Source organism: Macaca thibetana, chromosome 1 (assembly GCF_024542745.1).
Source record: "Macaca thibetana thibetana isolate TM-01 chromosome 1, ASM2454274v1, whole genome shotgun sequence".
NCBI classification, from domain to species: Eukaryota; Metazoa; Chordata; class Mammalia; order Primates; family Cercopithecidae; genus Macaca; species Macaca thibetana.
The window spans coordinates 178,934,406-178,960,651 of NC_065578.1; the positions used below are offsets into that span (position 1 = coordinate 178,934,406).

The following is a 26,246-nucleotide window of genomic DNA, read 5'->3' on the forward strand; positions in this document are numbered from 1 at the left end:
TAAACAACATAAATTTACTGTTTCACAGTTCTGTAGGTCAGATGTTCCTCACAGGTCTCACAGTGTTAAAACTGAACAGCAGGCAGGGCTGCTCGTTTCTGGAGGCTCTAGGGAGAAATCCATTTCCTTTTTTTCCCAGCTTCTTGAGGGTACTCATATTTCTTGGCTCATGGCCCCCTTCCTCCATCTTCAAAGCCAACAACACTGCATCTCTCTGTGCCTTTTTTCTGTTGTCATGTCTCCCTCTGATTCTCTTCTTCCTTCTTATTCCCTCTTCCACTTCTTTCCCCTCTTCCACTGGGTGATTGTATTGGGCCACCCAGAAAATCCATGATAACCTCTTTGTTTTAAGGTCAGTTGTTTAGCAAACTTAATTCCATCTGCAATGTTAATTGTTCTTAGCCAACCAATATAATATATTCACTGATTTTAGGGACTAGGACATGGATATCTCCGAAAGCAGTTATTCACCTACCATACATAGTAACTGCTATATTAGGGTTAGCTTTTCTTGGTATTATTATTATTATTATTATTAAAGGTCCTTAGATTTAGAGTTAAGGACTTGGACTCAAATCACAGCTTCAAAACTTACCATCTGTGTGGTCTTGGGAACGTTAATTGCTGTCTTTGAGACATGCAATTTAGTATGTTATTTGGAAATATGCAGCAAATAGATAAATCATTAGTTATCAAAAAAATCACTTTTATTTATTAATTTATTTATTTATTTTTCACCAGTTGTCAAATGATCCTTTATTGAAATACTTTCTTTGTGCTTAACTGGCTGGGCATTCCACAGCACCACTGTTGATGTCATCTATGATGTCATGGGGGTGGCGGCCATCAACATTACAGCCCACAGACTGGGCAGTCCCCAGGATCTCTTTAATGGTTCCAGAGAGTTCTCTGGCTAAGGATCGGTGCCGCATCTGTCGAGCAATGTTGACGATCTCATCAAAAGTGATATTCCCACTGTGTTTAATGTTTTTCTGTTTCTTTCTGTCTCTTGGTGGTTCCTTGAGGGCTTTGATGATCAGGGCAGAGGCAGAAGGCACCACCTCAATCTGGGCCTGTCTGTTCTGAATGGTCAGTTTCACTGTAATCCTCAGGCCCTTCCAGTCACCTGTTGCCTTGGCAATGTCATCACCAACCTTTTTCGGAGACAGACCCAGGGGGCCGATCTTGGGGGCCAGCGCAGAAGTGGCACCGACTTCACCTCCGGTGCACCTCAGGTATACGACTTTGATCTCGTTGGGTCGAATTTCGGCGGCATGGTGGAGGTGGCTGGTGTTGGATGAACCCGGATTCGGGACGACCGAAGAAAGTTGCACCTTTACCCCGCTCCGAGCGGAAAGCCGAGAGCAAAAAAATCACTTTAAAATTGAAGTCCTTGGACTGTAGAACTGGGTGTTAGTTAGAAATTGGTGGTGGGGGAGGGGGAGATAGAGGGGCAGAAGTGTGGTGTTTTGTTGACTTTACAAACATTTAGCTCTATTTGTCTTAATTTTTTTGTGGTAAAATACACATAACATAAAATGTATCGTTAGTGACATTCACAGTGTTGTGTAAACGTTACTACTGTCTTGTTCTAGAACATTTTCATTAACCCCAAAGGAAATCTTGTACTATTAAGCAGTCACTTGCCATTCCCCACTCCTCCTGGCCACTGGCAATCACTAATCTGCCTCCTGTCTAAGGATTTTCTGACTCTGGATGTTTCCTATAAATAAAATCATACAATATGTGGCTTTTGCAACTGGCTTCTTTCACTTAGCATAATATTTTGAAAATATATCTACCCTGTAGAATGTATCAGCACTTCATTCCTTTTTTAAGGCTAATATTCTGTTGTATGGATATACCACATTTTGTTTATTCATGTATCTGTTGATGGACATTTGGGTTGTTTCCACCTTTTGGCTATCGAGTGTAGTGCTGCTGTGAATATGTGTGCACAAGTTGTTGTTTGAACACCTGCTTTACTTCTTTTGGGTATATAACCAGGAGTGGAATTCCTGGATCATATAGTAATTCTATATTGAATCCGATGTGGACCCACCAAACCCTTCCACAGCAGTTATGCCATTTTAAATTCCCACCAGCAAGGGACATGGGCTCCAATTTCTCCACATTCTCAGCCACTGGTCCATTTGTCATGTAACGAAACTAAAAATGTATGGGACTTTTAATGGAACTAAAAATTCTGTATATAGTACTATGATAAATTAAAATCACTAAAATAAAACCATAAAGTGATACTAATAACAGGCATAAGGATGAAAAAAAACAGAATGTGGGGATCGGCATAGCCTTACCGGGTATATTATTTCTTATTGCTGCTGTAACAAATTACCACAAATTTAGTGAGTTAAACCCACAGAAATGTATTCTTTTATAGTTCCAGAGGTTAAACGTCCAAAATGGGTCACACTGGGCTAAAATCAAGGCTGTGTTCCTTTCTAGAGGCTTTAGGGAGAATCCACTTCTTTGCCTTTTCTGGCTTCCAGAGGTTGCCAACAAGTCTTGGCTTGTAGCCCCTTCCTCTGTATTCAAAGCCAACAGCATAGCATCTCTTCTCTCCTCTCTGACTGCTGTTTCTATCCTTAGATGTAAGGACTCTCTGACTCTGATCTTCCCTCTTACGAAGACCTGGTAGTTACATGGGCTCACCTAGATTATTGAGAACAATCTCCCCATCTCAAAATCCTTACCTTCATCACATCTGCAAAATCTCTTTTGCTGTGTAAAGTAACATATTCATATGTTCTGGGATTCAGATATGGATGTCTTTGGAAGGCTATTATTGAGCCTACCACCCCAGGGTAACTTTACTCATGAAGAACTCACTCATGGAGAGGTGGGCAGAAAGGGCTCTGTCACTTAGAAAGTGGCAAAGTTACCCAGTGAAGTCAAACCACCTAAGCCTTAGTTTTCTGTTCCATAAAGGGGAGGTAATAATAGTAAACATGTTATCTGTCGTGTATTTTTTTTTTTTTTTTTGGTGGAAGTAAAATAAGAAAAAAATGTTTACCTATGCTAACTCAAATTTCTACCAAGCAACTTTAGTGCTCTTAGAAGACTGTAGGTAAAGCTGGTAGCTGCAAATTTCAGGCATGACTTTCTTTGAAGTCTTATGTTTTATCTGAGAAATTCATGTGAATTATACATTGTAGTTAATAACAGATGTGTGTTTGTTTTACTACATAAATAATGTTTTAAGTGTCTCGCCAGCAGGAACAATACATTGATGTTCTCTATTCTTTCATATTGCATACCCCCATCACATCTCTGATTATCTCTGTTTGAGAAATATTGTTAAATAAAAGAAAGCACATTGTAAACTATAATGAGGAATGAAAACTCATATCATCAGATTCAAACATCAAATATTAAAAGCATAGCAGTGGTCTTAGCTCCATGTAGTGAACCAAAGGAAGAATAAAGGCCTTTTCTAAGAAGTGCAGCAAAACAGAACTCTGAAAACACATATGATTCCTGGAATTTGCCTTTTGTTAATACAGTATGATCTGTTCTTCAGACTGTGGTGAAGTAAGTTTTTCAGTCTGACTGACTGTCAGAGAGGTGGAAAGTTTATTATCAAGGAGAAATAGGTAAAGAAGAATGAAGCCAGTGGGAGATACTGGGGTCTCTGTGTCCCCTCCCCATAATATCCATAAGCTTCTCAAACATCATTCTTTGAGGTGGCCCAGTAATGCTTTCTCAGTCTTCTTTGACAATATATGCAGCCTCAAAAAACATCACTCTGCAACACATTGCTCTCTTTAGAAATTCCAGAACCATCTTTTTTTTGAGATGGAGTCTCACTCTGTCACCCAGGCTGGAGTGTAATGGCCTGATCTTGGCTCACTGCAGCCTCTGCCTTCAGGGTTCAAGTGATTCTCCCATTTCAGCTTCCCAGGTAGCTAAGATTACAGGTGTTTGCCACCACGCTGGGCTGATTTTTGTATTTTTTGGTAGAGATGTAGAGACAGGGTTTCACCATCTTGGCCAGGGTGGTCTTGAACTCCTGACCTCAAGTGATCTGCCCACCTCGGCCTCCCAAAGTGTTGGGATTACAGGTGTAAGCCGCTGCGTCCGGCCACAGCACCATCATTTTTAAATCAGTAAGACCAATATTCCCAAGGGCACCTCTAAAGAGGATCTGGGTTCCCTGAAACCTCCTGGGTAATGCAACAGGACTAGATGATTATGAATGTTTGGGGCCCTTCTGGAGATTTCTGGAAGACCTGTGCTATGTTTCTTTCACTCAGCTCATAAAGTAGCCTTAGATCTAGCCACCTTGTTAGCCAGGAAAGCGGAAAGCAAGTGAAAAGATTTCATAAGAGGCCCCAGAAATAACTTCCATAATTAACATCACTGGAGGAATATCTCATCTGCTCACAATTTCTTTTTATCTCACCTATTTCTGTTGGAGAGTGTAATAAGGACTCGGAATATGGCTCCTTCTCAAGAAATTCTTAAAGAAAAATAGCACTCCTCCCCTTCCCCAACAACTGTATAGATGCCTGCTAATATTTTCCTTAGAAGAATATCACTTTAACACATATACATGCTGGAAGTATGTCGAATTGTATCTTTTATTGAGAAATTTACCATGTAATTCTGGCAGGTAGATGACTTAGATAATATTCTAAAATGTGTAGTTTTCAGGGTTTAAGTGACTGAAAAGCTGAAGTCTAATGAAGATTTGTTAGTGGACGAAAGGAGCTAGGGAAGTGCATGCAGAATTGCTAAAGGGAAAGTGTCAAAACAAGCATTCATGAAGGCTGATTGAGAATCTGCAGAGTAAAACAAGTAGAAACAGGCCTTTGTGGGTTCATGTGATTCCACAGCTACAGAGGAATCGGGTAGGCTTAGAAGGTTAAAATGATGTAGTTTAAAGCAGAAATTTAAAACGTAGATTCCTGCTAAATAACCCTTTGATAATTTTTCAAAACAGGAAAAATCTTGCACATTTTTATTCCCATGCCATGTGAGAAATCAAATCCCAATTCTTTTACCTTCTACTCTCTAATAAATTTTTGTTTGCTTTTACTTCTTTTTGGTAAAATGAACAAGTCCTAAAATTAGATGAACTCCATTCTAATTCAAATTCTGTTCTCAAACAAAATAAACTTTTCGTTCTTTGTCCTCTAATAACCTGACCAGTATTCTATTTTTACCTCTCAGCCCTGAAATGACTTTGACTCTTAATTTGAATTTTCCTCATCTTGTAAATGTTCTGAGTGAGCTTTGGAGAGGTCTGCATTTGGTTCACTAGGCACAGTACAATTCTTACAAACTGTTGAGCTTCAGTTCAAGCTTCTATTATTCATACATCAAATTGCTTCTAGGGGTATGACACTTTGGACGTGATTGGAAGGCCAAGTGAAAGATATTTAGCGGTCTCACATGACAAGACCACTTGGACAAAAGGACTTTGTACATGTGATTCACACAATGGGAAATCATGAACTTTTTCTCACCCTGTAAGTGGCATTGTGCCAGAGTAAACTCAGGAGCTACCCTTTGGCATGATTCTGGAAATCTTTTTGGCTCTGATATTTGGAGTTTTAGTGCTAAAATAAAAATTAGCATTGGGAAGCACTTAATTATTTGTCATGGATTAAAACTATATAATCTCCTACATTTTATCCAAGAATACTACCGTCTTATAGGGTAGAAGTCTCATTCGTTACTAACATTTTATTTGTTTACACAATATTTTGTCACATAAGGGAATGTATATGAAAGCTAAGTGTATAATAGAGCAATAAAAATGGAAAAAACAAGATAATAGACTTAAATTCATTGTTCATTGAAGTCAAAGTTGTTCTTTGAGAGAACATTCATTTAAGTGAATGTTGTCCTTCCAGAAAACAAGCTTTTTCATTTAAAAAAGTGTTTTTGGGCCGGGCATGGAGGCTCATGCCTGTAATCAGAGCACTTTGGGAGGCCGAGGCAGGAGGATTGCTTGAGCCCAGGACTTTGAGACCAGCCTGGGCAACATGGCGAAACTCCATCTCTACAAAAAATACAAAAATTAGCTGGGTATAGAGCATGTGCCTGTAGTCCCAGCTACTCGGGAGGGTGAAGTGGGAGGATTGCTTTAGCCCCGAAGGGTGAGGCTGCAGTGAACTGTGGTCATGCCACTGCACTCCAGCCTGGGTGACAGAGCAAGACCCTGTCTCAAAAAATGAAAAAGAAAAAGGAACAAAACAGTATTTCCGAAGCTCCCACTTTATGCTGTGCACCGTTTTGGTTGTTATGGAGAACGTAGGGGACTATAGAATATAGGATCAACATAGATCCTGTTTTCAAGGAGATTACAGTCTTGTAGAGAAGCAAGGCAGTAAAATTAAGAAAGAAGTGGGCTCCCACACTTACATTTAGTATGAGTCAGACATTTTATCTCTTTATCTCTTATCTTCACAACAATATTGCAAATAAGATATTATCCTTGTCAATTTATAGTATGGGAACAGTGATTGAGGAAGGTGAGTAACTTCTCTGAATTTACTCTGCTAGCAAGTTGTCAAAGCAGGATTCACATTCAGATGTTTCTCCCTTTAGAGAACGAAATGTTTCCCACTATGCCCACCGACTTCCTATTTCTAGCACACTAACCACTTTGTTTCTTAGAACGAGTCACTCAATCATTCTGTAACTTAGTTTCTTGGTCTATAAAATGAAGAGGTTTCTTACGTGGGGCAGACATTCATTCTGTTGTCTTTCAGCTAACCAAGACCAGACAGGATGTCTAGCTAGGGTCACAGCTACACACTTGGGACCAGGGCTGTTCGAGTGCCCTACATTCGGTGGGGGGCACACCATTCAGAGTGCCTGAGCCTTGAAGAAAAGTAGCATTTGGGTGGACACAGAGGAAGTGGAGGGTCTTCTAGATTGAGGGAGAAGCCAGAACAAAAGCTGGCCTCCAGAGCCGGGAGTGAGGCTGGACTGTTTGCCAGAGAGTGAGAGTTGGTAGTGGTGGAGTGAAAGGGGCCTGATGTGTAACATTGGGAGGAAAGTTGTTGGGTCTCAAGATGAAGGAGAACCTTGAATACCATGTGTTTGCACTCAACTGAAAGGTTCATAGAGCCATTTTAAGACTTACCAAATCACGTGCCACTATTTACTGCTTCGATTTTGAACTTGATACATCAGCTGGTTGAGATGCTCAGACTTTGTATGATATTAGCAAATATAACTGGTGGATTCCGCAATATTAATGATGTGGTAGTGCCTGACAAGTGATAGCAACCCACAAATTCCTGGTCATGACGAATACTTAATGAAGCATAAATGAATGCTTTTTGAGAGACTTGGGGATTGGCTCAGTTTTCCAGGTGGGTTCGTAAATTTGCCCTGAACTATCCAGTGTCACCTGGTTCTCTCAGACAAACTCTCTTAGACCAATAGGTGTGATAGAGGGGACTGTTGGAGGGTGCCATGTGTTATAAATATCCTTATCAGTTGGCTAAGTGCTGTTGTCTTTGGATGATCCATAAGGAAGCATAGCCAGGAGTAATTTGATATTTTAAAGGACACCAAAAATTAGAATCATGTTGTTGGAACTGTCTGAAAGAAGATTTAATACTTGTTTTATTAAAATTCTGATAAGAGATACAGGTGAACTACCTTACTTGGCAAAACAGATATATTCCTATGGCTTTATGGATTGAACCATATTTTAATATAAATATTTAAAGGGAAACTGTGATATCTGCAGCATACAAAAATCTTTGAAATAAACAACAATTTCCTTACTTTGTTTTATAATTTTGAATATTGGAATATAGAGCTTTATTAAAGGGGCAAACAAATTTAGAATTTACTATTAAATAATTGCATCTGGTGTTCAGCTACCATTTTGCTATATCTAGCTTTCAGTGACTTCCTTGGGCTCTTGGGAAAGAAACACACACACACACACACACACACACACACACACACACAGAGAGAGAGAGAGAGAAACACTTTTTCCAAACCTTCAAAGAAACTGTAAATATTTTGTTATATAATAATAGGAAAAGCAATGAAAACTAATAAAATGGATTTTTCATTTAGCAGTTCAAAAGTATCTACTGAATAACTACTGAATGCCTGAGTTATTCTAGACATTGGAGATGCCACAGTGAAGAAAACATACTAAATCTCTGCCCTCATGGAGCTTACCTTCCAGTGGGACAAAGATAGTAAATAAAAAGAATGTTTCAAAACATAAAGTCAGTTATCTCAGCACGTTATATTTTTTGCCCACTGTTTTAAAAGCCTCCTCTGTCTTATATCAAGTTTTCGTGTATGTATATAACTATATATTAAATATTTATTCTATTTCCTGATTCTACTTGTCTATCTCTGTCTACATTCTTGATTACTATGGCTTTAGAATAAAATTTAATATCTGATATAGCAAGGCTTCCAAATTATTCTTCTACAAAAATGGCTTAACTATCTTTATTCTGTATTCTCAATATAAGTTTTAGAATCAGTTAAGTCCCACGAAAACTCTTAGGTTTTTATTGAATTGCAATTATAGGCCAATTTGGGAAGAAACAACACTTCATTGATAATGAATCTTCTCATAGACAATCATGGTAAATTTCTCTGTGCTTAGGTCTTCTTTAATGTTTCTCATTACATTTTAATAAATTTCTTCATAAGTCTTGCCCATACTTTATTGGATTTATTCTTTATAATTTTTATTGCTATTGTTGACATTATTTATTTTAAAACTACATTTTCTAAATGTTTATTACTGCTATATATGAATGCTATCTTTGTATGTTAATTTTATACCCATCGACTAAGTTTGCTGAATTCAAATATTAATTCTAATTTTTTTTAGGAGGTTCTTTTGGATTTTCTGTGAATAATCACATCATTTTAGAGCAGTGGTTCACAATTGGGAATGATTTTGTCTGCAAGGGGACAGCGGGCTATGTCTAGAGACATTTTTGATTGTTGCAACTGGGATTGTTGAAATTTTGCAGCCATTTACTCAACAGTTATTTAATGCAGTACTACTAGGTATCAGGTCCTGTATTAGGGGCTAGATATTTAATGGTAAGTCAAACAGATACATTCTTACCCACTGCAGAATTTACTGTCTAGTTTATACCCTGCAAACAGAAAACATAACTTCTTTCAAAGTACTCATGGGATATTTACAGAAAGTAATTGTATAATAAGTAAAAAAAAAAAAAAAAAGAACCTGACAAAGTTCCAAATGCAGAAGTTATATAAGGTATATACTTTTACCACTATATTATAAACATGGAAACTAGTAACAAGTGTTTAAACAAACTAGGCCAGTCAGGATGACTCAGGGCTGTAATCCCAGCATTTTGGGAGGCTGAGGCGGGCAGATCACTTGAGCCCAGGACTTTGAGACCAACTTGGGCAATATGCAAAACCCCATCTCTACTAAAAATACAAAAAAATTAACCAAGTGTGATGATGTGCACCTATAGTCCCAGCTATTCAGGAGGCTGAGATGGGAGGATGGCTTGAGACCGGGAAGTAGAGGTTGCAGTGAGCCAAGACTGTGCCATTGCACTCCAGCCTGAGTGACATAGTGAGACCCTGTCTCTACAAACAAAAAACAAAACAAAACAAATAAACAAACTAATAACTCCTTGCTAAATGGAGATCACATGTCCTTAAATGCTTTATGTATTAAAAATAACAATAAGTAAACCTGGGATTTAACTCAGGAAGTTAGAAAAAGAACAACAAAGGAACCACAAGGATGACAGAAGGAATTAATCAACATAAAGCCAGAAATTAATTAATTGTATAGCAGAAAAAGAATGGAACTGACAAGTTTTAAAAAGCTCTTTTTTTTTTTTGTAAAACAATAGACAAAGGAAGGGAAAAGAGTAACTTTACAGTGGAGAAGCTGACAAACACCACTTGAGTCAGGTGATCAAGGTCAATGTCAACAATGAGCCAAATTGACAGTATGTACCCTTGCTACAATGTGATGACAACACACTTTGTCTCTGTGATCATCATTCCCCCAATCCATATTTCAGCCTAATCATAAGAAAAACATCAGACAAATCCCAGTTGAGAGACATTTTAAATAATGCCTGACCAGTATTCCTCAAACTATCAAGCTCATCAAAAATGAGGAAAGTCTGAGAAAGTGTTACAGCTAAAAAAACCCAAGGACACATGACAATTAAACACGGGTAGTTTCCCAGATGGACTCCTGGAACAGACAAAGGACATCGGGTAAAAACTAAAGAAACCTAAATAAAATATGGACTTTAGTTAGTGATATTGGATCAATATTGTTTCATGCGTTGTGACAAATGCACCATTCTAATGTAAAATGTTGACAGTAGGGGAAACTGGGTATGGGGGATATGGAAATTCTGTACCATCTTTGTAATTTTTCTCTTAATCTAAAACTATTGCTTTTAATTTCCTAGTGTGGCAGTAACAAGTTAGCACACATTTAGTGATTTAAAACACAAATTTATTTTCCTACAGTTCTACAGGTCAGAAGTCCAAAATGAGTCTTGGGGACTAAAATAAAGGTGATGGAAGGGCTGGTTCCTTTGGGAGGCTCCATGGAGATTCCATTCTTTATCCTTTCTAGCTTCTAGAGGGTGACAGCATTCGTTGACTTGTAGCTGCATCACTCCAATTTTTCCGTCTACTGTCATATTGCTTTCTCCTCTGTCTGAACTTCCTGTGTTCACCGTGTAAGGATCCTGTGATTACATGGGGCCCACCTGGATAGTCTGGATAATCTCCCCATCACATGATTCTTAATCTAATCATATCTTCAAAGTATCTTTGCCTTATAAGACAACATTCACATGTTCTGGATTTTAAGACGTGAACATTTTTTGGAGAGCCAATACTCAGCCAACTACATTATTCTAAAATTAAAAGAAAATGTTTTAAGAAAAAATAGAAAAATCTTTAGAAAATCTGGTTACGACAAAAAGAGAACACACAATTAAATACCAAAGACCAAGGGGATAGGACAGCAGCCACAGAGATTTTAAGACTATCAGAGAAAAATACATACAAATATGAAATAATACTTTTCATTATCTAGATGAAATACATTACTTCCCAGGGCAACAGGATGTTATGGGAAAAAATTTAGAAAAAGACCCAGGCACAAATGGAAAATGTTGTCAAAGATGGCGCTTGGATAAGATGCTTTTATAATGATTAGTTTCTATTTATTGAGTGCTACGAAGTAACAGACAGAGCTAGATTTCGAACCAGCATTTGCCTAGTTTCAAAGCCAATGTTCTTGATGTTGTCATAATTTTGCCTCCTGTGCATGTAGAAATCAGTCCTTTCATACCTTCAAGAAGCAGATTTTTCCTACTCTATGGACTATTCCATGGCAGAGCAGGAAAGCTACCCAACTCACTTTTAATTCCCCAATGCTATGTAGCAAGGGCTGTAGAGACAGCCTCCACTCACAAGTTACATCATCTTAATGGAGTTAAGAACCCCTACGGAGCTTGGTCCCTTATCTACAAAATGTACATAATGGTACATCTAATTGTAAAATTATTGTAAGAATTACATGAGAAAATTTGTGTAAGAATTTAAGTGCAGCAGAACATGGTATGAGATTGTAAAATTATCCCAACTGCCGTTATTATTGTTAATAATCATAAAACTTAATAAAGAGAGAATAAAAAGAAAAAATGAATATATTTAAAAATTCTAAAAAATGTATTAGCCAATTGAATTAAAAATATTTGAAAAGAATAATCTACCACAACCAAGTAGAAAATATCACTTTGGTTATATCAATAGATCAAATAAGAAAAACCATATGATCATTAAATTTTGAAAGGCATTGATAAAAATATTACAATCATTCTTAAAGGGAAAAGTCTCTCTCTCTCTGCTTGTCTCTCTCACTGTGTCTGTCTTCTGTCTGATTCTCTTTCTCTACCTTTCTCTCTCTCTGTCTCTGTCTGTTTCTCACTGTCTCTCTCTGTCCGTCTCAAAAAAAAAAAAGATAGAAACTACCCATGAATAGAAGAATAGTTCCTTAATACATTAAAGAATATTTTACACTGATAGCCCATACTATTATTTATTGGGAAAATGCCACTAGAGACATTTCTATTAATATTAGGAACAAAACAGGATTTCTGCTATCCTTCCTATTGTTTAATATTATTTTTATAAGTTTTGATCACAGAGAAAAATAGAATATGTGATCACTGGAAAGGAAGGAACAAAGTTATTATTCGCAGACAGCATGATAATATACATACCCAGAAAAACTCTAGACAATCAACTGGAAAATAATTAAAATAGAGTCCAGCAAGATGAAGGAACCTAAGTACAAATGGGCTTCAAACATACTGGCAATGATCAGAAAACCTAATGAGGAAAGAATCTCTTTCACAACAGAAATAGAAATATAAAACACCTAGAAATACAAGCTTAATAAGAAATGTGTCAGACCTTGTGAAAAATACTGCAAGACTATATCAAGAAACATAAAATAAGGCTTAAAAAAGACATACAATGTGTCTGTGTAGACTATTATAAAGATTTCAATTTTACTCACATTAATTTTTAGGTTTAATGCAATCTGGTAAATCTCAATGAGATTTCTTTTTCTTGGGAGTTTTGCTGGAAGAATGAACACATTAGAACAGCAAAAGAAAATTTGGAAATGCAAGCTAATAAGAGGAGTGAACTTGTTTCACCATACAGAAGATACATTGCAAAGCTACAGTAAAGGGTAGCATTGCTACAGTATGGATGGGTAAAAGAGAATAGCCCTGAATGAGGAAATACTTTATTATATATAATGGCTTGAATACTAAAAAGGCAACATCACAAAACAAAGGAAGGGACAGATTACTCAATAAATGGAATATGGAAAATACCAGGCTAGATTCTTACCTTATCCCATAAGTCACACACAATCATCAATTCCAGCAATGTCTAAATAACACAATGTATGTAGAAAATGAAACAACACAAATATACAGAGAAAATAAGGATGATTCTTAGGAGAAGGATCCTTTGGGCAAGGAAAATATCAATAGATTTGATGACAGGAAGTTTCAAAGTCTGTATATCAACACTATCATTTTTTAAACTAAAAAGGAAGTATCACTAACACATAAAAATGACAAGTTTGAAAAACTGTTTCCCACTGATTATAGACAAGGAGTTAATACCATTTGTTTTCAGAGTTCTTTTTTTTTTTTTTTTTTTTTTTAATTAAACCTGTAAGAAAACTACTAACACTTCCATTGAAAAAAATGGGTTAAAAGGCATGGGCGATTATAGAGGAATTACAGATGGTGAATAAAGATGGGGGAAAGTGCAATTTTCTCCCAAATCTCACAAGTCTAAACATCACATTTGACATATTGAATTGTCAACTCAGGGCTACAGAGGATCAGGGGGACGCTGTCATGTAACCTGGGGATGGGGGAAGGTGGCGGGCGGGGCATGCAGTGCTGCTGTCTTGCTGGGGAGTATTTGGCATCAGGCTTCAGGAGCCTCTTCTAGAATTCCGTCATTAGGAATGAGAAAGAGATGAAAACAACCCTTTTTGCACAAGAATATTCTTTATATTTTATTATATTAAAAGCTGGAAAGAAATGAAATGACAGCTTGTATTGGAGCAATTAGGCCATAGTATGTTGATGGTTCTGAAGAATTCTGATTTTGATGAACATTAATAATTGTATGATAAATGTTTACAATATAATTTTTAGGAAAAGTGTAGAACTCAAAACTGCATCCTAGAGAGATTATCTCTGATATTTAGGATAGAATATTTTAGCTGGAGTCTTTATATGCATTTTCAATACTTTCATGTTTTCTATCATAACATTTAGTATTTCCATAATCTAAAAAATAGTATAGTGGGTCTATACATATTTAAGATGCAATATTTGTAGTTGATCAGTGTGCTCCTCAAGAAATTAGTGAAACTTTGAAAATTAGAAGTGGATTTAATTGGTATTTCAGGAATGTTTTGGTTTTATTTTGAAATGTGCACCCCTCTTTCTTTCTTGAAACTTGTTCTACATTCTCCAAGAAATATGGTTCTATATGCTGCCCATTGTACTTATTACCCCCATGTTTCTTTTCTTTAAGGCAAGGAGTATATTTAAGTCTGGCTTTTATTTTTACAAGTTTATTAAAAGGTTTTTAAGATTTCATTGTGCTAAAAATGAAAAGATGTTAGCAGCAGAACCATATTTTGTTGCCTAGGTAGCAGAAATGCTAACAACTCTATCAAATATAAGATTTCTAAATAAACCCAGATCTAAATTAAAGTGGTATATCCAAATGGTTAAAAAGTGAAAAAAACATGTAGAAAGCTGACGAGGAGAATCAGGAACTTGGAATGAAGAGGAAGTGCTGAATAGATATTCACATGAGCAGTTCACAGTACCCAGCACACACACATAATCCTCACTGCAGCATCTTGAAAACATATTTTGTAAATTTTTATATTTTTGTAAATTTTTACAATAATATAAAAATTTGAAATACACAGGAAAATATGGAGATTAAAAATAATCACCAATGGCCGGGCGCAGTGGCTCAGGCCTGTAATCCCAGCACTTTGGGAGGCCGAGATGGGCAGATCACGAGGTCAGGAGATCGAGACCATCCTGGCTAACAAGGTGAAACCCCGTCTCCACTAAAAATACACAAAAAAAATATTAGCCAGGCGTGGTGGTGGGCGCCTGTAGTCCCAGCTACTTGGGAAGCTGAGGCAGCAGAATGGCTGAACCCAGGAGGAAGAGCCTGCAGTGAGCCAAGATAGCACCACTGCACTCCAGCCTGGGCGACAGAGCGAGACTGTCTCAAAAACAAATAATAATAATAATCACCAATAATACTACTGTTTACTTCAGTGGAGTCACTTCTGATTTCTATTCTTTCTCTCATTCTCTACCCTTCATCCCCCATCTCTCTCTCTCTCTCCACACACCCCCCTACTATACACATATACTATTTTTAAAGATATTTACTGATAACCCTAAATAAAATGTTGTATCTTAACTGCTTTTCAGAATGAATGATCTCTGAGCATGAGGGAACTTGGATGTTTGCACCCGAGTGTAAATGATTCTCCAATCTCTCATCTGGGGGTCCCCCAGGGCAGTAGCCAGCTCTCCTCATGGACAGCTGCCTGTACACTCAATCTGAGAGTTAATGAGCCTTACACATGCAGATGAAGCTTTTATTGCTTCTTTCTTAAATATGAAGTAAAAACTTTTTTTCTACTACATAATTTGACTTTATTTCAAAAATTAGAGTATTATCTCAGTATTTCTCCTAGAGTTCCTTTTTTACATTTCTTCTAAAAATGAAAGCAGGATACATGTGCAGAATGTACAGGTTTGTCACATAGGTATACGTTCGCCATGGTGGCTTGCTGCACCTATTGACCCGTCCTCTAAGTTCCCTCCACGCAAATATTTGTTAAAACATTTTTTGCCGGGCGCGGTGGCTCAAGCCTGTAATCCCAGCACTTTGGGAGGCCGAGACGGGTGGATCACAAGGTCAGGAGATCGAGACCATCCTGGCTAACACGGTGAAACCCCGTCTCTACTAAAAAATACAAAAAACTAGCCGGGCGCAGTGGCGGGCGCCTGTAGTCCCAGCTACTCGGGAGGCTGAGGCAGGAGAATGGCGTGAACCCGGGAGGCGGAGCTTGCAGTGACCTGAGATCCGGCCACTGCACTCCAGCCTGGGCGACAGAGTGAGACTCCGTCTCAAAAAAAAAAAAAAAAAAAACAACTTTTTTAACAAATATTTATTAAATACCTACGAGGTGCTGAAGAGAGTTCTTGGCATTCAAGTGAACAAAATAGACCAAAATCCCTGCTGAAGTGAAGGAAGAGTGAAAAAACATAAGTAAATTATTCAGAAATTAAGAATTTGATATGTGCCATGGACAGATATTAGGTAGGGAAGGAAGAGACACTGAATGCTGGGGCAGGTGTGCAAATTTAGCAGGGTGGTCAGGAAAGGCCTTACTCAGATGGTGACACCTGTGCAAAGACACTAGACCGTCACAACATTCCTACTAAAGGAGCCTACTGGGCACCAGGAAGGGTTAGTGAAGGGTTATGCACATCTAAGCGTACCTTAGTGAAGTATAGGTTGTGAGATCACAGTCTGCAGCAGTGGGGCAGGACTGGAGGGGTGGGGGAAAGGTCACATACAAATGGATGAGATCCAGCTTAGCAGCAAATTTTTCAACAGTAACAGTGAATGCTAAAAGAAAATGGATCTATGTCTTTAAATTATGAGGTTGAAAATGCCTTCGATCTAAAATATAATCCTCAGCCAAGTGATTAACTCAATAATAAAATCTACTCAGATATACCAGTACGTTAAAAACCTATCTTTCATACATCCTTCATAGGAAGTTACTTGAGGATGTGCTCCTCAACAAATTGAGGGTATAAATTAAGAAAGCATACTGATGGGAAAATAAGTTAGGTGGATTCAACAGAGAAAATATAAATAATAAGTGTACAGAGAGGAGGAGGGACAAGAGATGAATCACAGCCCAACTTCAGCAGAGATCCAATAACTAATGTCTAATGCAGATCAATCAAGAAATAATGGTATAACCTGAGAGATGATGGTAATCATTTCCATCTCCAATGTTTATGATCTTGTCAATAGAAACTGTAGAGCAATGTTTCACCATCCAACTGGCTGTCAATAGTGAAGGAATAAGTGAAGGAGAACACAGAATAGAGATGAAGCAGAAATGCTAGAAATCGTATCAGGGTTGCTGGTTTGAAGTTAAATAGAACTGAGAGGATTTCCCAAACTAAAAGGGACAGTGCTTGCAAATATCTCATAGAGTGTGGGACCTAGGAAAGGAAAGAATTCTTAAGGGCATTTTCCCTGCCAGCTTACCATGCTGACAGGGATGTAGAAAATATAAAATACACTCATATTATTTTTGCTTGTAGTTTAAATTTATATAATACTGTGAAAGTAAATTTATCAACATTTCATTCATGCATTTAAGGTTTTTTTGTTTTTTGTTTTTTTTTACATACCTACTATATATCAAGTCCCATTGAACTAATGGAACTATAAAGATTAAAAAAATATCTCCCACAGTATAGAAAACAGTAATCATCTTAGGGATTCACAGATAGAATCCAATAAGGGGGGATAGGCAGATAATGATTACATTCCATAAAGTGTAGCAGGTGCTGTGCCAGAAATACAGGCAGGGTCCAAAAAAGACAGTAGAAAGGAGTGGCTCATTCTGTTCATGGGAAGATACATTCAGGAACTGTGTGATAGACGGAGTGAGAATTGTGCTGCCTTGGAAAAGAGTTCATCCTCCTATCCTTGAAAATATAATTATTATCTAGTGAATTTAGCCTTAGGAAATCTCTCTTAATAAAGAAAAAGAATTAAGCAAAAAATATATAAGTATTGAAAACTTTTTTGGTGAATCAGCTTTGAAAATGTCATATAGGCCTCATCTTCAAATTAACCTTCAATATTACATGACTCTTAAACTAGTGCAATTTCTTTATCAGTCGACTGGAGAAAATAATGCTTACTTTAAGGATTATAAAGTATTAGAGGCCGGGCGCGGTGGCTCAAGCCTGTAATCCCAGCACTTTGGGAGGCCGAGACGGGCGGATCACGAGGTCAGGAGATCGAGACCATCCTGGCTAACACCGTGAAACCCCATCTCTACTAAAAATACAAAAAACTAGCCGGGCGAGGTGGCGGGCGCCTGTAGTCCCAGCTACTCCGGAGGCTGAGGCAGGAGAATGGCCTAAACCCGGGAGGCGGAGCTTGCAGTGAGCTGAGATCCGGCCACTGCACTCCAGCCCCGGCTACAGAGCAAGACTCCGTCTCAAAAAAAAAAAAAAAAAGTATTAGAAATACTTTAAGGATTATAAAGAATTAGAAATACTATACATACAGTTATTAGCATGTAACAGATATGGTTGCTGGAATGATGATGATGATGATGATGCTGATGATGAAAATTTACATATAATTCTTTGCACTGGTGCAGAAGAATCAAGAACGAACCTAGCACTCCATACACTAACCTTTCAGTGAACACAAAGGGCTGGAGCTGGCATGTGCCCTAGAGACCAGTCCATCTTTCTCATTTTATAATGGAAAAAAACTGAGGCACGAAGAAGTTAAATGATTTGTCTATCATTCTTCAGAAAAGTCTGCATGAAGCCTCAGAACATTATCTTAGAGACCCTGAGAAGGGAACTGTGTGTCTTGAGGCAAGAGATGCTGTTGAATTTGAGAGCCTTTCACTTTTTCTGAATTATTTAAAGAATGTGTCAGCAGAGTCCTGCTTACAAACTGCAGACAAAATGCACTTAGGAGATTTTGTCTTCTAAAATCAGTTATTAGCCCAATCAGTCATAGTACCGATTGTTCTAGAAGCTAAAATAAGAACAATAAAAACTTACATCTTGGGGTATGACACTGCCCGAATCAAGGTGATGTTTTCCTGCTTTTTAGCATTAACAGTATTAGGCCATTTTCTATTATAATTCTATAATCTGTTACATCCCACAATTGGTGAGAAGGTTCAAGGAGACATTAGTGTAGTGATTAGAACTTATAGAGGGAAAACACTCTATTTCCCGCTATCACTTTTTCCTTTGCCACTTCTGACAGATAGGAAAGAAATTACTTCGGTCAACACTAATCCAGAGCCATGAACAGGCTCTATGTAACTCATTGGCCTAACTATGATCTCTTCATTACAGTCCTGTAGTCAAAGGTAGGAAGCATTTACTAAGTGTGCATCTGTCACTCACAGGCTTTCTCTTGTCCCATGTCCTGTTAAAAACAAATTCTGTCTCTCCTATCAATGCCTCTTTTCTCCAGTGTGCTAAAAATATATGAGCTTATATTCTTTGAACTTCAATTTTCTCAACTCTAAGTATGGAATATTAGTATCTTTATAAGTGGTTGGCTGAGATAATTTAATTAGCTACTCTAAATAGTAAAGGCTATTGACAAAATATATATATTAAATAATACCAATACTCACCTTCTTGTTCTTTCTTCCCTACTTCCCTCCTCTTTCCTTTATCCCTTTTACTTTTCCCTTCTTTCTCCCTTTCTCTCTGTCTTTCCTCTCACTTCCAAACCACAGAAACACGGTGATACTACAATGATCATGTGTATTCTACAATGATCATGTGTCACGTAAGACACAGTCCCTACTCTTTTTGTGATATAACTTCTGTTTTGTTAACTAGAGGAGAAGCATCCAATTAGAGGTTTGGACCAAGATACTTCCATCTCTAAAATTTCACAGTTCTTTGTTATGGAACCAGACTATCTAGTTCATGGTAGATGTATTCCTAGGGACAGTTTGGTTATAAAAAATTTTGCTTTGGGTTGTGGGCTTGACTGTTTCTGATCAAAATCACTAATTTCCTTTTCTTAAGAGAGAATTAGAAGGCTGCCTAGGTTGGGGAGAACATACATTTCCAATGTAATCTTCCACATTGTTCTGAAGGCAAGAAACTCAAGTTGATTTATGTTTCTTCATTTTCTGAAGAGAAGGATGGATATGTCATGTGCTCTTTTCACCTACAGCAAATTTTGGGTTGAAACGATTCTTCGAAAAGATACATGTCTTGACAACCTACCAGGAAGTTTAATGTAAGTAGTGGTGTTTGTCTCCAGATTTTTTATTTCAAATTCCTATTGAACTATACAATATTGTGCTGTGGTATTTGGTGTTTCACTATTATTTTTTCCCCCTAGGATTTGGAGACCTGAAGATACAAAGTCAAATGAAGAAAAAAAGGAGAAATTCTCAGAAATATTTTTACAGTAGATTATTTGGTGAATAGTATGCTTCTTTGCATTAGCCACTGACTTCATGGAAAGAATATAGACTTACACATATCACAGCAAAGTAAGTATCATGAGTATAGGAAATAAAAGAGGGAAAGAAAGAGGGAGAGAAGGAGCAGAAAAGAGAGAAAGAGGGAACAGACGAATAAAAATGCATTATTTTCTGATCTCATGGGAGTAAAAATCCTGAACCATCAAAATCTAAGTTTTGCTTTGGCTACAGTAGATATTATTTACCTTCTCATCACACCGAGATGTCAGAATGAAAGCTTAGGGATGGGGTGGGGGTTAGGGCATTGCTATTAAAATGATATATCCGATACAGAAGAAGAAAGAGCAATATGCAGAAAGTGCTGAATCACCAAGAGGTACAAGGAGGGGAGACAGCTGAGAAGGCTTTGTCCACCCAATGTTAAGTTTTTCTGGTTGTTCTTCTGCTCCCCAACCTCCCCAGCTCCTAATGGAGCTACCAAAGTCCTTTCTGAAGGAAGATGATCCTGGTCACGTTTTTGCCCAAACACTCATAAAATCAAAATGGCCTGTCCAGATAAATGGATAAACAAAATGGGATTTATACATATAATGGAATATTTTTCAGTCTTAGAAAGGAAAGAAATTCTGACACATGCCTACAGCATGGAGGAACCTTGAGGACATTATACTGAGTGAAATAAGGCAGTCACAAAAGGACAAATAGGGTATGATTCTCTGAGGCACCTAGAACAGTCACATTCCTGGAGACAGAAAGTAGGATGGTGATTTCCAGAGGTAGGGGTGAGGCGAAGGGGGTAGGAATTAGTGTTTAATAAGTACAGAGTTTCAGTTTGTGAGATGAAAAGGTCTGTGGATAGATAGTGGCAATGGTGGCACAACAATGTGAATTTACTTAACGACACTGAACTGTACACTTAAAAATGGTTAAGATGGTAAATTTTGGCCGGGCGCGGTGGCTCAAGCCTGTAATCCCAGCACTTTGGGAGGCTGAGACGAGCGGATCACAAGGTCGGGAGATCGAGACCATCCTGGCTAACACGGTGAAACCCCGTCTCTACTAAAAAATACAAAAAACTAGCCGGGCGAGGTGGCGGGCGCCTGTAGTCCCAGCTACGCAGGAGGCTGAGGCAGGAGAATGGCGTGAACCTGAAAGGCGGAGCTTGCAGTGAGCTGAGATCCGGCCACTGCACGCCAGTTTGGGCGACAAAGCGAGACTCCGTCTCAAAAAAAAAAAAAAAAAGATGGTAAATTTTATGTTATGTGTATTTCACCACAATAATAATAATAACAAATTACCTATTTAAGTCAGAAATAGCTACAATGAAGAAAATTTCTTTATAAAAATAAGTTGTCTCTAGATGAACCAACACAAGGAAAGGGAGAGGAATATTTATTGCAAAAGGTTCCTGCTGTCTTGTACATATGTTAATGTTCAGCAAAAAGACAGAAAAAAATATATATATGATGTCTCACATGTATATGTAAGTAGGGCAAATATCATCAGGAAACTGAGGCTCAAAGGGATTGGGGGTTATTATTCCCATTTTATGTATTAGGAAGCTGAGACTCCCAGAGGCTAAGAGTACAGTGTAAAGTGACACAATGGAAAAGCAGCCAAGGACAGATAAAACCTCATTCTTATGATCCCAGAGACAATGCTGTATTACAGAACAATTGATTCAATTCATTTAGACAATCAGAAGACAGCTTGCCTATTCTTACAATGCGGGGAAGGCGGGGCGGGGGTTTTAGGTCACATGAGGAATTTGATGCCAAGTCTGTGTCAAAGCCCATACTCTCTTCCTCTGCACTTGCTTTAAGGGCTAGTTTTCACTCAGTTGGAAGCACTAAAGACCATAGCTCCATATGTAGGAATATTCGAGGAAACACAAACATTGTTCAGTTGTGGGAAGAGAAAGCGGGAAGAAATGATTTCTAATAAGATGAGAGAGATAGATAATCTACAATGAAATAAGACAGTTCCACTTAACTCCTGAAGATCATTTTGGTTTTTTTACCCATGTTGACTTCTGAATTTGAAAGCTCAATAGTATGTGATATGCCTACTTTATTCCCATACTTCCAAAGCTGGCAGAAGATCAAACGAGGCCTAAGCCAGCCTTTTCTAGATGTTCTGATGATAATGGAGGGATGTGACATTCATTTTAATAAAAAACAGCATAGCTCTAATTGAATTGAAAATGTAGGGATAAGAGCTTCACCTTCTCCTTAACAATATCAACCATCTTCTGATTGCCTAAATGAAATGAGTCAATTGTTCTGTGATAGGAAGAGTGTCGCCTCTGGGATCCTAGGAATGAGGTTTGATCTGCCATTAGCTGCTTTCTAACTGTGGCACTTTGAACTGCGCTCTTAGCCTCTATGAACCTCAGCTTCCTAATACATGAAATGGGACTAATAAACCCCAATTTATAAGATTGTTGAAGGACTGCATTACATTTAATAAGATAGTATATGTAAAAGTGCTCGGCACATTTTAATTTAAAATGAAGTGGTTGATAATTCTGTGTGAAAAAACAATTTATTTTTCAAGTAATTGCTCTTCTGTGTGTCAGAACAAGGGTAGGCAAGTTCAGACCTATCTATCATAGATCTCTGATAAAGTTGCTGGTAAGGAAGGAAAATGTTTAATAAAAAACTAAACCTTTGGATGCTTTGAAGCAAAAGGGTAACTGGAAGCATAAAGGAGACCTAATGAATATATTAACATGGTGCCCTACCATTGTCTCACACCTTAGGAAAATTCTTTTAAAAAGCTTTGCATGTAAAATCTTTAGAAAAATTTGTGGGTATTAGCTAATCATATTTATTTTAAAATGCTTTACAACACAAATATCTTATTTCCTAGCATCCTGCTTGCATAGCAAGGCAAATAGTTCACTTGACTTGAGCCAACAAGTAGCTGGGCACATTCAGAACACATTTGTTAAAAGTGAGATTCACGATGAAAATATAAAGCCACCACTTCTTCTAAAGCTACGATTATTAGCTTCAGTGGAGCTAGAACCTGCCTTTATAGTTCCTCATCAAATTATTTTTTTTAGTAAATGAGGGTGGCTTACAAACTAGTTTTGAATTCCTGGTCAGAACTGTCAGTCAATATTATACCTGGTGAGGGGGAGCTGGGAAATGGAAAAGTGGATGCTTTTTTTCTTCTTATGAAAATGTTGTATATCTGTATCCCTAATTTCTACATGAGTTTTGAGATAGGAAGTCTAGGCTATTGCTAAACTACCCATCCTACTTCATGGAGTGGAAATCAGAGCTGGGTAGGAAAATCATACCTGTAGAGAAAACAAACACCTAGTTCCAAAATGCATAGGTGTTGGCATGCTTACAGTCATGGAACTCATTAGCTGTTTACTGGCTATATATTTTGTTTTTGGCCCACCTAAATGAAAACAGTAATGCTACAGAGTACTGTGTGAGGCAGAGCCAGCATTTGATAGTTTTAACAGAGAGGAAGCAGTGCTGTGCCTTTCTGGTCAATATAAAAGTTTAAACACACTGGACCTCTGGGTAAGAATTCCTAAAAGGCAAAATAGTGGAAGAATTTAATTTTTCTCTTTCGTTAACAAATGTTTAGCATTAGTACCAATTATAGGGGATGAAGACTGATGTGGCAAATGAACTTCTCTATGAATTATGGTAAAATTATGTACTTACTTATTAATAACAGCATTTAAGATCAACTGGAAATTTGGTAACATCAGTGGTTATTTTTAATAACAGTATCTTACTTTTAGTTTTGACATTTATATTTTCTGGGAGTCTTAGGGAGGAAAAAAACAAGCAAAAAAATAATACCGTGGGCATTTTCCTTTCTCTCTCTGTCTCTCTCTCTGTCTCTCTCTCTTAAAGACTAGTCAAGTACAGTAGTGGGAAGGGAGAAAGAGTAGAACAAGGACTTTGATCTGTAACTGATTGTGAACAATCAACTGAGATAACTCACTACCATTGGATCAACCTGATACTAATTTTTCTAGACCAACATGTTCCTGATAAAATTAGACTCTTCTCTTTCCTCTTACTCCCTGCTTGCTTCAAACCCAGAGGTTAATGGTGAAACACTGCAGGACATGAGTTGAACGTGACATCTTAATTTGATCATCTTAGTTATCTGGAATCTGCTGACTGACAAAATTCCAGTGATAATTTGGTATGTGTTTAAAAAGTCAATAACAAGGAAAAAAATTCTATTCTTCTCATCCTCCCCTCTTGCCTAACTGGCCACTCAACTAACGGTTTGCATGTCTATTCTATTCTAAGACCCAGAGCCACACCTTAAGCCCTCTCTGGCAGCTGTAGCTTCCTTCGTCAGTTTATTTTACATTTAAACAGACAGATTTCTCTTCTACACCCCTGAAAGAATTTGTTTTTAACTAGATGCCAAATGATGAAACTTAATGTCACTAGCATTTTTTTTTAACGTTAACTGCTCATTCCTTATTGTAGTTTGATATTGTTATTCAACTATTGTAAATAAGTGCTAATTAACAAAATGTCAGTTGACTTTCAAAGCAGCTGCAGATGTCTTTTACTTTTCAAAAGACAGTTTCATCTTTATCAGCAACAGATGAAGAACTGCCATATCTGACAACACAGCAATCCTTTATGGCTCCAATATATGCATTTTAAATTAGGCTCAATGCACTGCCTACTGAATTATATATTTTAATTGACTTAATAATGCCTAATGCAGTTGTAATAAATGGGCATCATTGGATGAATTCCAAATATAGTTAAAAGATACTTTTTAAAGGAATCACAAAAGAAAGTGAAAATAGCAATGATATATGAACAGATTTACATAGAATTGTCTCATATTTTCCTCATTTTGAGGAATTTTATAACAAACATGTAGGCTCAAAAGGAAATAACCAAGAAATTGTTGGGGTCAAATAAATGGTTGCAGAATAAATAAGGAAACCCTACTTATGAACAACAGGAAGAACTTCACTACATCTGCAAAACTTGGAAGTTAGCAGAGGTTAACCTGAAGCTTGAAAACTCAGATTAAGGAAATATGCTTCCCGGACATTAGATTAGAAGTTCATAACTCAGGAAATACGTGACAGCTACATTCTCTTATTTGAAACTCTGGATATAATCAGAAGTATGAACTAGGGAGGCTCAGCCCTAAGGTGTCAAAGTCATTAAACGTTTAAGTAGTATTGGAAGATAATTCTCATGTATTAGAACCAAAAGCCAATTTTGGAAAGATGGAAGCAGAAAGAGAAAAATTATATATTTCTGTTATAGGAAACATTCTAATTTGGCCATGATAGAGTATCTTGAGGCAGAACAAGTCTGTTATTGAAAACACCTGGAAAAATCCATATAAAATACAAAATACATGTTTTTTTTGTTTGTTTGTTTGTTTGTTTGTTTTTTTGAGACGGAGTCTCGCTCTGTCGCCCAGGCTGAAGCCGGATCTCTGCTCACTGCAAACTCCGCCTCCCGGGTTTACGCCATTTGCCTGCCTCAGCCTGCCAAGTAGCTGGGACTACAGGCGCCCGCCACCTCGCCCAGCTAGTTTTTTGTATTTTTTAGTAGAGACGGGGTTTCACCTTGTTAGCCAGGATGGTCTCGATCTCCTGACCTCGTGATCCGCCCGTCTCGGCCTCCCAAAGTGCTGGGATTACAGGCTTGAGCCACCGCACCCGGCTACATATGTCTTATCAAAGGGCAGCCAGGACATCCAGGATGTGAGATGCCAATATCCAAGAGAAGAAAGAAACTAATTGAGAGGACCCCAATGTCCTCTGTGCCATATTCAGGGATTTTACTAATTTTTGGCATGAAAAAAGGTTGAGAATTGAGCAGAAGGTGGATATTAAGAGGCAGAGCCAGCAGAGCTTCCAGCAATCTCATAGAGAGAAAAAAATTAGAGTTTAGGACTGCCAAGGGAGACAGGACCTGAGAAGCCAAGATCTCTGAGAGAGGAGAGGCATGACAATACTCTGGCTTTCACCTAGAGGTGTTAAATCTGTTGTTTCACCTAGAAGTGTTAAATTCGCTTTCACCTAGGTTGTTAAATTTGTAAGATGCATAGATAAGCGGTTAAAAGGTAAAGCAGAAAGCAGGTGAAAAACAAAAAAGAATTTGGGGCAGTCTCATGGGGATATCTCCTTAGGAGATAGAAAATGAGCTCTGCAGGATCTGCCAAGGAGGCAGAGCTTTAGTCAAAACCCTAGGCTCTCAGTTGGTGTGCCAGGGATATACAAAGCCTTACTAAGGTTACAACAGACTTGCATCAGCTCACTCCTTGGTTTTATCAATGTGATCTCCTTTCCTATAGCTGTCTGTAGAGGATACGATAAATTTCTCTGGGGAAAGACAACATAATTCTA

The 26,246-nt window shown here is 37.8% G+C and overlaps 2 protein-coding genes across 2 annotated transcripts in view; one reads left to right on the forward strand and one right to left on the reverse strand.

Moving 5' to 3' along the window:
- Positions 1-26,246, forward strand: part of ARPC5 (actin related protein 2/3 complex subunit 5) — a 1,051,210-nt gene that overhangs the window by 349,113 nt on the left and 675,851 nt on the right. The gene's annotated exons all lie outside the window — the stretch shown is intronic.
- On the reverse strand, positions 752-1,291 carry LOC126940199 (60S ribosomal protein L12-like). Its single transcript, XM_050765978.1, is given in 2 exon segments — positions 752-1,261; positions 1,264-1,291. Coding segments are annotated over 2 exon segments (495 nt in total). The 5' UTR covers positions 1,277-1,291; the 3' UTR covers positions 752-779.